This window comes from Siphateles boraxobius, unplaced genomic scaffold (assembly GCF_051911475.1).
Source record: "Siphateles boraxobius isolate OS27281-9 unplaced genomic scaffold, OSU_SipBor_1 8, whole genome shotgun sequence".
NCBI lineage: Eukaryota > Metazoa > Chordata > Actinopteri > Cypriniformes > Leuciscidae > Siphateles > Siphateles boraxobius.
The window spans coordinates 36834010-36850263 of record NW_027509208.1 but is presented as its reverse complement, the minus strand read 5'-3'; the positions used below and the strand labels follow the sequence as shown (position 1 = coordinate 36850263).

Sequence of the window (16254 nt, the reverse complement as noted above, 5' to 3'; positions counted from 1 at the left end):
CAAACATAGCAATATCTAAGAATACACTTTAAGACACTCTGTTTATTCACTTTTAAGCAAATAAAATGCATCAGTGAGTCAATGTTCCAGCATTAAATAATTATAAAACCAGAAGAACAAACACTCACAGCCGAGACAGGCGTGTAAAACATAGTAAATGTTCTCATTAGGGCATTACCATTTGTTTCATCCTCCGAGTATAAGACAACAAAACACTTTATGAGAGATATCAAGTTCACAGCTCACACCTGACTTTGAATGTAGATTAAACATCACACATGTTCTGACTGACTGCGTTTTTTTATGGACAGAGAGAAATGACTTGAGACCCAAAACGGATTCAACTTTGCACCTAGTTGGGATGAACTGTAGAGCTGAAGTTAGAAAATCATGACTTTTACATCCATCTTACCGACACATTTCTCGGCTAGCTCATTTATGAAGGGTTCGGCTAGCTTGGGGCTCCAGTCCCTGGTGTGGATTTCAAGAATGTGCTTTCGGGCCTGTTGGTGAGCATTAACACAAACACAGACAGTTTACAGATGAAACAAAGCACAGCCAAACTGTTTTGATCATAAACTCTTAACAAAGGGGCTGGAGAAAACACAAAAGCTAACGTTTGGTTAGCCAGCACCCTGCTGTGAAGAAAAACATTATACACATCCAGAAATTAGAGCAGCACAGACATGACCTAATATTACAACTTCAGCTACAAAGCTCAGGTGTAGTTGACGCACAGTCATGAACTATGCCGGGGTGTAACTATGTTTGACAATTATATAAGAATTTGTGGCGTTTTCTAGCTTTATGTATGGTCTTCAAAACCTGTTCCAGTTTGTTTATTTTCCCTACTCTACTGATTCTGTGACAAATAAAAAGTTTTGATTGAAAAAGTAAATAAAATATTAGTTACAAAATAAATGTGTGTACATTTATATTCAAAAAAAATGAAAATACAGATTGTTTTTCACAATTGATTCCACATTTATTACAAATTTTGTTTTAAATTTTAATGACTCTGATTAAACAATAAATAGATTAAATAACATACAATAAATGTATATATGAGGTCTGAGATCATTAGTGAAAATATATTTTGTATGTTTACAATTTAATGTATTTTTTTCCCACTACAAATGATATGCTTTAAATTTAAAAAAAAGAAGTTGATTTTTGTTTTTGTTTTAATTAAATTTTAAATACCAGATTTGCAATGCATTTCAGACTTTTGGACCCTATACAAAATAATATTATAATATGTATTACAATAATAATAGTCTATTATACTGATCATCGCTGTGTCTTTGAATGTTTTCTGGTTTGATTGATGGTATTAGAGTACAATGATTGTTCAAATGCTAGCTATCACCCTATTTGAAATCCTCATTTTTGTGCAGATAGTGCAGAACTGCTCTGACTGGTTGACAAAGGAAAAATATCTATGCTATACATTTAAAAAGATATTTCCCTTAAAGGCTTATATGTAGTTAGCGTCTATTTATTTATAGCTTGGAGTGCTAAACACTTAGTCAAAACAGTAGCTTGACTGTAAAAGTGACTTGAAAATCTTTGTTTAAAGGTAACGTTAAAGGCTTCAACACCAGTCATGAGATGTTTTGAACTAATGCAGGAATGCCCAGATAACGGCAGCGAGCTAAACCGAACTCATCAAATTAAATTGGCATTCCATTTGTCAAGTTGTCAACGAGCTTGACAAACAGAATATGTGAGATTATCATATAAGATGCATTTCAAAGGCCAAAAAGGCTGCGAAAGACTATAAACTGAGCTGTCAGACTATTTCAGGATAAGTGTTTTGAGTGAGGGACACCAAGGACAATCTGGGACACAGAGTGTCAGTTGGCTGTGGGCAACGAACACAATACCCGACAAAGTAAAAAAAGGATTTGTGCACCTTTTTATCTGGCAGGTTGAACAGAAACTCCCGGTCAAAGCGTCCGGGCCTCCTGAGTGCGGGGTCGATAGAGTCGAGTCTGTTTGTAGCACCGATGACCACTATCTCCCCCCGGCTGTCCAAACCATCCATCAATGCCAGTAATGTGGACACTATGGAGCTAAAACATTAAAACCAAAAACACAATGACTGGCTAACGTCTTTGCATGTAAAATGAAAAGGTGTTGATGTGTAAATGTGGGTAGGACATCAAACTCATTTCAAACGAGCAAGAAATATCTTGTTTCCCATGATGCATTCCTTGTAATACCAAAACCCTTTGTGTGGAAATCATAATGAACTATCTGTTTCCTTCAGGAGCATTTCTAATCCTGATGATGAAACCTTCTGCAATACCTGCCACATTCATTTGAAAGCATTACCTGTGAATTTGATCCTGTCTGCTGGAGCGAACAGGAGCGAGGCCATCAATCTCATCAAAAAAGATGATGGAGGGTCTCATGAGGTATGCCTGTCAGGAGGACAGGGAGTGTTAGGTGTGTGGCTGGACAATCACATTCCTAACACATCAAAACAGCTAGGGAAAAAGCAGAGACTAGCTATGTTTCCATCACTCAGTTTTTTTGCGCATTTTACACTCACTTGAGGTGGTTTTTGACTTCTGCAAAAAAGAGTTAATGAGAATAATGGGACATGGAAATGCATTTGCCGAATAAATTCCGAGGTAGCGCACATTAAACCCACGTGACTGATAGGCTGTTTCATCATAATGGGAATTCTGGCTCTTTTTAGGCACCCGAAAAGATAATTTGGCTCAGTTGAGTAATAAGAGTATAGGCTTGCGTGTGTTACATCATGTTTTCTGACCCAATATTACTTTTCACTAGCCTGGATGCCAGCCGAACTTAGCCCCGCCCACAACTTTTAACACTAGAATTCCCAAGACAGTCATTTTGACTGTTTTAAAATTTTGCAATGTAATAACTTTGTTGAAATAAAACCCATGTAACTATAGGACCCTGACTTTTCCTAAATGTGACTATATTTTATTCTATCATTGTTATTTTATTAAAATTACAAGGCACAAAAGAGTTTTGAGTATTTCTACCTTGAATGGCCATAACAGTCATACAGACCGTATGCATTACAGACCGTGTGTCGGTTGCTCCTTTTTCCGCTATTGAAGATGGATCACAGTTGACTAGCAACAATTTCGCTTGTTGTTTGTTTAGTCTATTGCAAAGCTGAAATCCAGCTTTAGCTTCGAGCTAAAACCAAATTGAAATATTGAAAAGAGAATATCAGAACAATGTCAGCAAGAAGAATGACTGCCACAGAGGCTTTAGCCATGCTTCAGTGCCTTGATGAGGCTGAGTGGTTGTTGGTTAACTAATACATTTTTACATACATCATAATTAAAATGTAGTGTTCTGATGTTTATTATTACCTATCCTAATATTACAGGTCCATTTATTCTTAGATTTGATATAGCTTATTGAAATTCTATGCAAATAATGTATGAGCAGTCAGAATGACTGCCATGGCCATTATAGTAGTTATAGAATTCCGGGAGTCCTACTGTTAAGGGGGGGGGGGGGGGGGGGGGGGGGGGGGGGGGGGTTCGGTCTGGACTTGATCCGTTGTGAAGCAAGTATGACTTAACCAAAGCTGTTCGGACCAATCAAATTGGGCTTTATAAGATGGGCGGGCTTTATACGATGATGGACAGATGATCAACAGTATCACCATCATCAGTATCACCAATCATCCACATCATCAAAGAGTGCTTGGGTTGAACTCGTTTACAACAAAGAATGGCTGACGCTGTAAAATTTAGATGTGTAGATTCAGCCATCGCTTCTGTTATAGAAGATATAGAAGAACAGAGAACCGCGCACCGCAATCAAGGCATTTGTCGATGGGAAAGATGTTTTTGCCGTCCTTCCTACTGGATTTGGAAAAAGTTTAATTTATCACTTGGCCCCGATGGCCGTGCTGATTGGTTGTAGGTCTATCCAATTGAGTGCAGAGGCATTTCTTTCCTGATTCGGTTGAAACACACCCCATAATCACAGCCCTAATGGAGCAGTATCAGACTCACATTCTGAAAAGAATCTGAGTATGAAAATGTCAGGCTAACTTTTCACCACACTGCTCAACCACACGCACTCCATGCAGTGACTGCATATTATGTTAATGTGTAGCCTACTGTAAGGGCGTGAGACCAATCGAGAGCGGCGCCGGTATGTCGTCAAGTGATTGCACGCACATACACATCAAAATTACATTCAGATAGCGTACATTCATTCATATTGTACACCATGAGTTTATAAAAGCTTATCTTAAATGTGTAATATGAATAAATGGTAATCATAAACAGCTGTTGAGATAGTATTTTCTTTTGAAACAAGTGGATGTTTGGACCCGGAAATGGTATTCCACACATTACAACTTAACAAATGGCCAGGAATGCACAATATCTGTTCATCAACAAATATCACCTCACAGACAACATAAACTAGCTCAAGGTCATACTGGGATGAGGGTTGTGAGGTTGTCTATTAGATCACCTGGTCAAAAAGTAGGCGGAGCTGTCGCTCAGACTCTCCCACCCATTTGCTGAGGCAGTCGGCGCCCTTGCGCATGAAAAAAGACACCTTTCTGTCACCCTGACTGCATTCATTAGCCAAAGCCCGCGCCACAAGCGTCTTCCCAGTTCCTGGAGGCCCATAGAACAGACATCCTCTGCAAAGAGGGGGAAAAATTGTTGGTGTCAACAGACGTTTAAGCACATGATGCATATTACACACAAAACTGGAAAAATAAAATCATATAAGCAATAAGCCTTACCTTGGAGGCTGGATCTTAAACTTCTCAAACACTTCTGGATATAGTAGAGGAAAGACGACCATTTCTTTTAAAGACTGGATGTGGTGGGTGAGACCTCCAACACTGTCAAACTTCACCTGCATTGAAAGAGACAAGAACATAAGTTATCCCACAAAGTATCTTTTTCCTCAATGGAAATCAATGAAGCATCAAGGAGATGATAATACATTGAATGTACATGAGTATAAAACTCCAAGACTCACAGAAGTGTCTAGATTCATGGGATCCACATCGGCTAAACTGGCACCCACTTTTACTCTGTCTCGAAGAACGCCGCTAGCCAAATCCTCTGTCCGCAGGTTCATGGGTAGACACCTGTAACACAATATAGATAAATATTAAATCAACATCAAACCTTAGTAAAAGTTCACACAATTCAGCTCTGTAACAAGCCACGAACTGAGTGAATAAACAGTCATTCAGTTTGGCAATGTCACCTGTTACGAGCTCGGCTCATGCTTTTGCTTTTGCGCCGTTCAAAACGCTCTTCGTCTGATGATGATGTTGATTCACTGCTGTGAATGGCATGTTTCTTTACTCTGGTGATAAAAATACAGAAGACAAAAATAAATAAATAACCCTCCAAAAATCATAAAACATACCAAAGGGAGAAATGAGACATAAGGACAGAAACATCTGGACAGCCGCAAATAACCATTATTCACCTAATATGGCTTCTTCTTGCAGGAGATCGGTGTGTGTCGAACAGAGAGCCCTTGCTTTTCCGGTTCACTGGCTCTGAGAAAACACAAATAAATGAATAAAACACATTCAAAAAGCAAATCATAATTTTAAATAATTAAACAATTGCACAGGCTACATGGCTTAAGTTTAAGTGAGACATAGAGAGTGAGCATAGAGAGCTTTGTTGCTCGTGTGAATGTGTCCGAAGCGAGTACCTATTGGGGGAGCTTCATATCGCTGCACAGTTTTACGCTGCCTGAGGTTATAAGGTCTGTCGTTCTCCTCTCCAACCTCTTCTGCCTCGTCTCCTTCGTCATCTTCATCATCATCAGCCTCCACATCTTCATCCTCCTCTCCCTCCTCATGAGACTCTTAAAAATGAGAAAGAGGACTATTTCGACATGTCGGCTAAACAGAAAAGCGTATCGGCCTATGTCGATATTTAAAAAATATCGGATATCTAAGCCTTTCCAATATATCGGCCTACCACTAACCTACACCAGACAACTGGCATGTTGACACGTCATAACTAAAATATTATAAAAACAAAGCTGTCTGCACTGAAAGTGCTGTTTGCAACAGTTTTGAAAGCAGTACTCTCTTTTTTCTTTGTGCCAGATTTTTTATATAATAATATACCACTATTATTATTCTAAATGTTATATCTTGTTCTCTACCATTATTTGTTCTCCTCATAAGTCCACAATCCACATATACCTTCAGTTCCTTCCTCCTCTTCAGGGTCCTTTGATTTGCTCATGACTTTGTGATGCCCCTGCATTCCATATGTGTTCCTCCGCAAAGACTTCCTCCTCTTTACACGAGAGTACATGTCCATGTTTTCCTGAACCAAAAATGAACAAATAAATAAATAAATAAAACATATAAATGAGAAATTTGGAGAAGAATCATGGAGCAATGGAGTTTGTAGTATGCGAGTTGACTCATCAGTGGGTTCACAGCCCACACTGAAGAGAGAGGCCAATACTTCAGAGCAACACAGGATTTTAATAACCTCAAAGTGGGCAATCGTTTGCTTAATGAGATGGAAAACAAGACGGCCCAATTGTTCTGCTGTGTAATCAGGGTTAAAGGATAGGAGCAGTCACCAGTTCAGTGTCCGTCCACATGCGGAGGCGCTCCACTTCCCGATTCTGCCGTATGCTGCTGATGTTGTCCATCTCTTGCAGAACTGCTTCTGCCGTACTAACAACAGACAAGTAGAGTTGTCAAATTTTAAACTGAAAATTGATGATTTTAAAAAAACAAGCGCTTACATAGATACACACGGGAGCGTCTATCAGCGGATCCCTAATATAACTGGTGATAGACGGATCCGTCGATAGACGCCGCTTTCAAACGCTCCCGTGTGTATCAGTGTAAGTGTTCGATGAAGAGAGTCAAAGATGTCATTGTTGATCATTGTAGCCAATCACAGACATACATGTTGAGCGCGTCAACACAACGGCCAATCAGAAGCGTTTAAGAATCCATTCAACAGCGCTCAAAATGCCAGAGGGAAATGCTGGTACAATCACATTTTTTAAATTTGGTAAAGTCTTTACTTTTGACAACTCTAGACACAAGAGTTTCATGCATTTAACAACAAAACTTAGTTTTTAATTTTAGTCTAATAAAACAAAAGTTCTCAAACTGTGATACACAAACATTGAGATATTTAAAAATAGTAAAAATCAGTAATCGGCAGAGAGCTCATAAAGAGGTTTACTAAGCTTCAGTATGGAGTAACATCGCTCAGAACGAGTAAAGCAGCTCAGCACACTCATGTGCCACACCAGCAGGTCTCCTCTCTCCAATACACTTCCACCATCTGTCTTTGACTGGCAGCAACATGTTAGCTCACACTAAAATCCTTGATAGGACACACAGCCTAGTAAATCCATTGGTTAAAATTGCATTTCAACGTTATCTTGTCGCATCTGTAATGGTGTATGTACACTGACAATAAAACTCAGCTCAGTGCCGCTCAAAAAGCTTTGGGGTGTGTCTGAAGTGAGTGTTCACTGTTTTTGCTCAGGACACGGCCAATTTAATCATATATAGCCTACATTCAATTACAGTTGGAAAGATGCAAGCTGTTTCCCAATGCCCAAAATAAATAAAACGGTGTCAAATTAATCATCTTTTTAAACCCAACCTATTCTATTCTCAATGACAACATCCACACAGCAATATTTAGCAAATATTGAACAACTGCAAAGCGTTCAATAAGTAAACAATATAATAAAGCACTTATAATAAATGCTCATGACAAACATCACTACCTGCACCTCACAATGATTGGCTGCAGCCTGATGTTTTTCGCTTGGCATTTGCATAAAATTGAGCATTTATGAACCTTTTGATGCTCTCAACATAGTCTCCGATCTGCTGTCAATCCCACAATCCACAGTGTGAGTGTGTTGCTTGCACATTGGACTGAAATGAAAATGCCCCTCCATGCCAGTGTAAATATGCCAAGTGTTCATCAAAGTCAAACCACAAATGTCTGTGTTCAGTCACAAAACTTAACCTGAGAAAGACATGACAGCAGATTTATTTACAGTATAAAAGAGCTTAAGATGAGATTTTTAACACAAGTACAGTCATTTGCAGTCTTTGTATCAGTATGGAGAAATTTAAACAACACAGAAGCTCAAACGAGTGTGAAATATTACCAAAGGCAGACGCCTGTCATTTGTAAAAAATTCAACAAAGACTTACAGGTTTAATGAACCAAAGTCTAGATCTTTTCAAGTACAGCCAGAACCTGCTTAAGTACCCCTGGGATACATGTAGCCTTGGCTGGGAATCACCAATTATATCAGAAACCATTATGTGCATGAATGCAAGCTGAACAACTGCCATCACCATACATAGCGAGCCCACTTCTAGATCTGCTCGTGAACTCTGTATATCGTCTTGTTTTAGTTCTTGAGTTTAAAGTGCCTGTTTCTGCAAGAGGAAACTTTGTTGGCTTCAGATGTCTTACTAATTATACACTAGCTACTCAAAACCATGAGGGAATTATAACGTACACACACAAAGTCCAAACAGAACATGATTTCGAACTGTGAGCTCTTAGTGGGGTGAAATTCTAGTTGGTATGCAGTCGTGAAGCGGAAAAAGACCATCCAACATCATTTGACGCTCAATAACTTCACAGACAGACAACCAGGAGATAAATTATTTGCTGACTGTTCGGCCCAACACTGAATAGGTGTCTAGACGTGTAAATGTAGTTAATCATGTGTTCGTGTTTACATTTGTCTGTCGTCAGTAAGAAAAGAAGCAAAGATCCTGAACAAGCCGTTTCATAAGTTCATTGGCAGTAAATGGTCTTTTTGCACTGGAGAGAAAGTCTGAAGTTTGAAATTTTACTTTGTAAAATTCATCATACTTTGAGCATGAATCAACGACACATACAAGCATCAGATTTTACCTGTTGACAAGTTGGTCGAAAAGTAAACTCTGATTAAGGTGTTCGAATTGGGACTTCCTGATGCGACGGCTTCTCTTGAGCTCAACGTGACCGTTCATACGACCATGGTCCCCCTCTGATGTAGAATCACCCCTCAGACTCATTCGACCTATGCGTTAAAAAAAGGGGGTTACTAAAGTCATCCCTGATGAACATTAAACGTACCCTCAAATGCGTTTCATGATCAAACATCATTGCGATCGAACCTGATGTAACTCATCTAAATACGATCTATTTGTTTTGAGTGTTACAGATCGACAGTACCAAATTAAGTTCTCTTTCATGACTTATTGAGCTTGAATAGTCAAAAACACACAACATCAAGTCAAAATACCATCTTGGGAAGGTATCCACAATAAACACAGTCAGTTATGTCTTAAGTGAACATAAACAGCTGGGAAAGAAATCGGATGTGTGTGCCCATTTTAGGTGATACATCCTTAAAAGCTTTCAATAAAGAATGATTCAGTAAATGAAAATGAATACACTAATATACACTTACTGTGTCCATTCTGCAAGGCACCAGTGGACAACCTGGAAAACAAGGTGATAATGCATGAGAAAATAGCTCTAAACAAATAGTATAAAAAAACAGAAAAGTCCTTGTTTTAGTGCATAATTAACAGAAACACCTAATACTATTTCGGAGTAAAATAAATTCTTATCTAAATACATTTAGTCAGAACATATGAAAATGATGTTTAAATTTGCTGCATGTCATGTTGCCCATTTGCCATGTTGACAGTGTAAAAGCCAATATACACTAAAAGCGAGCAACACAAAACTAAAATGCTGCAACGCTGATTATAATGGGATGAGATCATCAAAATACCACAAAAAATAAGCATTAATCATGCAACTCTACATCGACTGTCCGACCTCACCTAGTACAGTGTTTGGACATGGTCCATGAGCCTCTCTGGCCTTTACTCTGGGGACTTGGAGAAGTATCAGTAGAACTTGGTGGCGTCTGTCTGCGTGTCCGCTTGGGAGGTGGGGACAAACGTGGGCTACTGCTGTTAACATCACTGCCGGGCTCTTTCTATAACAGGCAGAGGTGTGAAGGATATTAAAAAGCTTGCACGGGCATGCAGAATACACAGAGAGAATTATGATGATGGAGAGTCCACACTCAAATATGATCTGTAATCGGGACACTTGACGCCAAATCACAGCTGAGGCCACGAGTCGCCTGAAAGAACAATCAGATTTACGTGACAGACTTCATCATCCTCTATTGACCCGGTGAGCGAAGGAATCATGTCATCTCCCAAATTCTTCATCCTCTCCTCCCAGATCTCATTCAAACCTACCTGCTGACTATATAAGCCTATGATTCATACATAGTCACCGTTTACACCACCAAAAACATGCTAGATAAGAAAATAAATAAATAAATAACTAGCCAAAATTATGAAATCATGCTATTCCAATACTTTATAACCAAATCATTTCCATGACCTTTCCAGTAATTTGCTAAATACTGGAAAGTAATTTTTTAAAACCATTCAAACTCCGAACAAATCACTAATGAATCATTCAGAACGATTTGTGAATCAGTTTGATGATTCGTTCAAAAGAACATCAAAAGATCCATAAATGATACATCACTATAGCCTGCGAACAAGTTTTGCTCACAAAAATGTAACTGATTATATTTTTAGATGCATCTAAATTCACTATATAATTTAAATGACTTTAAAATTTATAAAATAATACTAATATAATAAGTATTAATTTGTTTGATTTACCCACACTTGGAAATCAATATTTTTCCCAAAATGTCCTGATGATATTTCCATTTTTTAATTACCATAGGAAGGATGTCATTTTTTAAAACATTTTTTAGAAATTATAAAATATTTAAATACTATGTTATTTTAGAACTCACATAACTACAAACAAAACAATTGTAGAGATGTCCAGATGTCATGAAATGCATGGATATCAAATCACGTTTTTAAAATGATTGATTCCAGGATTTCAGTGACTGTTGGAAACCTGCATTAAATCAATCTGTAACTGAAAGGTTTGTAAAGTAAAATTAAATAGTGACAATGCACTCAAAAATCATAACAACATAAAGGATATTGAACGCAGACTAAATTCATTGCCAGAGGACAAGCCACTTATATCAGAAACTCGTGGCAGCGTATATAATACTTATTTTTTTAAAACTTATAGCATTCTTAACAACTAACACAGAACTTGATAATTAAACTGAACACGCTTGCAAAAAGTATTGTGGTCGTAAATGATGACATCAGACGGTAACAGCAACATGGAACTTCACTATACAGTACAGAACCATGACAGTAACGTTACCATGGTACATGTCCAAAAAACATGGCAGTTCCATAATATCACGATAACCATGATATGAATGCGGGATTTTAGTTTCAAACTGCCTTCCTAATGTGCACATCCACAAAAACAACCTGTGCCAAGAGCCGATAGTACAGAGAAATCAGAAGTTTCACCTAACGTTAAATACTCTCAAGTTGAAAGTTTACTTTACAAAACAAAATCACGAACAATGTCTATTTTGAGCCACAAGGGGTCTGTCTCAGCTGAGCTTTCCCTTCCCCCAACACTAGCTTGTTTGATTGTTGTGTAGACACACGGAGGTCGAGACGTTTTTTTTATCCGACAAAAGGTGACAAACGCGCATTTGTTGTGACTGTTATTCGGTGCGTCGGAGCGCGTGACAGCATGGCGCGCGCCGGTACCTCTCGAGCGCAACAAACACACAGCAACAAAATAACGCTCGATTCTTGTCAGCGAGTCGGTTCGATTGAACTATTGTTTTCGATGATCCGATTCACCTAATCACTCAAAACGCTCATATTTCTTTTTGTGGTGAAATGTTTTCAAACTACTTCTGTTTTCAAAACGCTTGTAATAAACTATATTCTTATTTTGAGTTTCATCTCGTTGCTCCTACTCCAATTCTTGTTTTTCACACATAGATAGGTGTATACAGACATGCCCCTACCTGCTCTAAAAAAATTATATATATACGGTCAAATATTAAGTTATATGTCGTTGTCAGTTTTACTGCCAAAGTTGTCAAAGTGAAGAACCATGCAAACACATCGAATCGGTTCACTCGGTTAATTCAAAAGAATCGGTTCAATAGAACAATTCATTCGCGAATCGGACACCAGTATAACAAAGACAACTTAGGGGCACTGAGTGCATTAAACCAGCCAGCCGGCTTTATTAAAGTCCAGCTAGTATGTGTAGCAAAACACGTAAAACTAAGCGACACGCCAAGATTAAGCGCTGTCGTGTCATTAAACTGCAATTTCTACATCGCCAAGTGTCAGACAAGGCGCAATTTGGGAACAAAAGATGTGGACATCCATTCATCCAGCCATTTATCTATACATCCATCCACCATCCATCTGCAAGAGGCCAGAGTGAGCAGCTCGCTAACCGGCTGGCGGAGAGAATAGGCTGCCGGTGTCTCTCTCTTCCTTACACGGCTGTTGTGCTCGTCCAAGTTTGGGGTGTTCCTCTGAGACGACCTCGTCCGGCCCGAGATGAAGGGACTGACGGTCTTGTGCTCCGAGCTCTTCCTGGTGTTCACCATGATTGCTGTCTGTCCCCGCTGATAGACAGGTCCTATCCTGTAGCTCTTGTCAGTTGCTTTCGTTCTGATTGTGTCTCTCAGCTAGTAGAGTGCCGAGGCGCCATTTCTCTTTCTCTCTCTCTCTCTCCCTCTGCTGTCAGCCAGCCGAAACTCTCCGGCGAGCCACTTCCGCTTCAGAGAGAAACGACGAGAGTGCGCGCGCTTGTATGAAGTTGGCGCCAGAGAAATTTTGAAAAATAGATTTGTATACAAGAGGTGAGAAAAAGTGTAAGAATTCGGTTTTTATATTTAAACCGCTGGTTCTGACAGTAGGCTAATGTTTTAATAAATTTCTTTGCAATAAATTATTTATATTACAATAAATTATTCAATATAGTATAGCCTACTTATTTGGTGAAGGACATTGTAAAAGTTACATTTTTAAAGTTAGAAAATGTATTAACTGTCTTTTTAGTCTTTTTCTTGCGTAAGAAAACAGTTGTCCACTGTCATATAATTTTTGAACATGTAACTTACCATGCTAGTAGCCTACCATGGTATTTTTAAGTATTACCATTGAATATTTTCACTGTGTCATGGTACTGCCACAGTACTTTTTGTTAAGGTGTTGTTGCCAAAAAAGAATGAATATGATATTGTTAAATTACAATTAATTGTAATAATTATTACATATTTTCTAACCTGAAAATATCAGGGACATTGAATGTGGGACATTCAGGAATGGAAAAGAAATTATTATTTAGTAATTCCTACTCTAGTTTTTCTATTTTTTAAATAGCCTACATTTTCCATCCCATACAGAAGTACTCTAACATCTATATTCTTATCAAGTGCTGACAGATAGAAAGACAACTTACAAAACTCGATGGCCTAAAAATGCTGCCTTCGGAGGATGCATTTCTAGGCATCGAGTCATGTCCGAATCCAATGGTAGCTTAACTTCCTGTCCACTGAGATACCTTGGTCTGATGGATTTTTGAAGAGAGCATAGATGTCTCCTTTGCTGCCTTTGATATCCCACAATCCTGTGCTTTCCATTCTGTGACAGTTGAGCTAGAAAATAAAGATGGCGTCTGAAAGTTGCAATTGGTGGTCAGTTTGTGTAATTTGTTAATTTTGTTACCAATGTTAATTTAAATTTTTTACCAACTGTTTTCACTTTTGATGTAACTTCTAGCGAGAAATTACTATTGTACTAATTAAATATTTGCTTAGTTATGACTAAAGCTTTCTCTATTTTGCTGTAGTTCATTAAACCGTTACTGTGCCTCAGAAGTTTTGTGAGGTACCTTCGTGCCCAAATGCTGCCTGCAAGTTTTCAGAGGCAGTCTAAATGGGATGCTGCGTTCACATTATGTCGTAATTACCTTAATTTCGAGATGACAATACATTGACGTTCTACTCAAAGCTGTTAATGCGTTTCTATGGCTTCATATTCAACGGCTAAATAATGCTGCGTTCATTTCAGAATGCTTTCAAATCGCTCTCGCTGTATTTTGATGTTATACAAAGATCATTCTGCGCAGCGCCACTTCAAGTCGAACTCACCTTCAATCTGCAGTGGTCAGGTGGTACAGCGGCCACGTGGTACAAGTCGATAGCTCTCATAAAATTACGAGTTTACACATTGTAATTACAAGTTCAGAATCATTACCGTAATTACGACATGGTATGAACACACCTTGAATCTGCAGTGGTCAGGTGGTACAGGATCAAGTTGTAATTACGAGTTCTAAGAGTATACGTGAAGGCTTTTTACAAGTTGGAATCTCGGACTTACAGCATGGAGTGAATGCACCTTGATTATCTTTGCCTAAAAACATTTTTATTAAAGGGTTAGTTTACCCAAAAATGACAATTATTTTATTAATTACTCACCCTCATGTCGTTCCTATCCTGAAAGACATTCATTCAACTTCGGAACACAAATGAAGATTAATTAAATCTGTTCATCTTATAAAGTGATCGAGTCTCTTCAGAAAATTTCATCGTGTCAAAGTCTCAGATTTCATCAAAAAGATCTTCATTTGTGTTCCGAAGATGAACAAAAGTCTTATGGGTTTGGAACAACATGAGGGTGAGTAATTAATGACAGAATTTTCATTTTTGGTTGAACTATCCCTTTAACACTGTTAATCAATCAATCAATCAATCAATCAATCAGACTTCATACCACAATCTGGGTCCAAATAAAAAACAAGACAATACATAAAATAAACATACATATAAAAAAAATATTAATACAAATCATTGATTTACAAATACAACGGTACCAATGTCTCCACAACTTGGACGGGTAACGTATGAATTCGTGACTTTTATTTTCGATAAGCCACAATAATTTTATTTTCAGAATGCATATGCAACTTTAACAATAACAACTTTAATTAAAGCTGCAAGCAGCATTTAGCGGTGTTCAAGCAGTTAAGGCCTTTAAGGCCGTTAAGCACAAAAGCATCAAAAGACATTAAGTTTTATTTAGCATTAATTTAACCACTGACATAATAGATGGAAAAGACCATTTACAGCCAATACAGGCAATTTACCATAGGAAATATATGGTTTTAAAGCTTTTTAACAGTTATAGCGCCACCTATTGTCCGATCTCCATAACATTTTGCATGCTTGTTAATGATGTTATGTCACATATGCTCACCAATTTTTGTGAAGTTCTGAGTTTTTATTTATGATTTATAGGCTTTTGAGTGTATTTTGTCACGCCCATTTTCTAAATGACCCTGTTATAGCAAACCAAAGGACAAAGTTCAACTTTTTTTCAATGATTATTGATCTAGAGAGTCCAGAGAATTGTCCTAGACTGGTCTGGTTCCGATCGGGCGAAAAACCTAGGACTAGTTCGCAAAAGTAGGTTTTTAACATATTCGTGAATATTTAATAAACGGTTTGATTGACAGCAATTGTTCTAGAGGCAAAGTTGTTCATCATGAGGAGATCTATCAAATGATATGCATTTTGTGGGGATGTGTGCAACACCACGTGATTACAGAGCCGTAAAACTCGTTAGCGCCAACTAGTGGCCGATTTCTTTCAAAACTCTTACAGACCTCTTGGGCCATGAGTCGAACATGCCCATTGAGTTTCGTTCCGATCGGCCTCCGTTAACCTCGTCTCACAGGTGCTCAAACTTCATTGGCCGATGGCGGCCATGTTTTTTTAGATACGCCAATATCCTTTTACACATACATGGCACCTTGGACCAAGACACTGCATACCAATTTTCAAGTCAATCGGACTAACGGTCAGGTGGCCACACCCCCTTTTATGTTTTTTTAATGTTATAGCGCCACCTAGTGGTAAATCGACGCGGTTTTTTTACTGTGACCCCAGACTGTCCTCATACACATGTGTGTCAAGCTTGGTGAAGATATCTCATTTACTTCTCGAGTTATAGCCATTATAGTAAAATAGGCTCCTCCCACAACGTTCATTTTGCGCCCCCTAGCAACCGGAAATCGAAAATTCAACTTTTTTTCAATGATTATTCATATTCAGACTCCAGAGAACATTTCTACACTGGTTTGGTTCCGATCGGGCAAAAAACCAGGGACTAGTTCGCAAAAGTCGTTTTTTAACAAAATTCAAAATGGCGGAAAATCCATCATGGCGGAAATGAAATCGGAGATATACGTTTTTTAAGTTAAGAGTCCAGCTTTCCAATGATATAAGACA

At 38.3% G+C, this 16254-nt stretch overlaps 1 protein-coding gene across 2 annotated transcripts in view; it reads right to left on the bottom strand.

Annotated features, from left to right (window-relative positions):
- Positions 1-12741, bottom strand: part of atad2b (ATPase family AAA domain containing 2B) — a 91702-nt gene extending 78961 nt beyond the window's left edge. Inside the window, exons 1-15 of one of the 2 annotated variants that reach the window (XM_077219872.1) lie at positions 12454-12741; positions 9854-10011; positions 9472-9503; positions 8931-9078; positions 6598-6694; positions 6206-6332; positions 5704-5859; positions 5470-5542; positions 5242-5343; positions 5008-5119; positions 4766-4881; positions 4486-4660; positions 2338-2426; positions 1916-2075; positions 413-503 (exon numbers count right to left, since the gene is read on the bottom strand). In XM_077219872.1, coding sequence (XP_077075987.1) covers positions 413-503; positions 1916-2075; positions 2338-2426; positions 4486-4660; positions 4766-4881; positions 5008-5119; positions 5242-5343; positions 5470-5542; positions 5704-5859; positions 6206-6332; positions 6598-6694; positions 8931-9078; positions 9472-9503; positions 9854-10011; positions 12454-12564 — 1747 coding nt within the window. In that variant the 5' untranslated portion in view covers positions 12565-12741. Of the gene's footprint in view, positions 1-412; positions 504-1915; positions 2076-2337; positions 2427-4485; positions 4661-4765; positions 4882-5007; positions 5120-5241; positions 5344-5469; positions 5543-5703; positions 5860-6205; positions 6333-6597; positions 6695-8930; positions 9079-9471; positions 9504-9853; positions 10012-12408 lie in introns of both variants that reach the window. The other variant, XM_077219871.1, reaches the window with a different exon arrangement.
- Positions 12742-16254: the final 3513 nt, after the last annotated feature.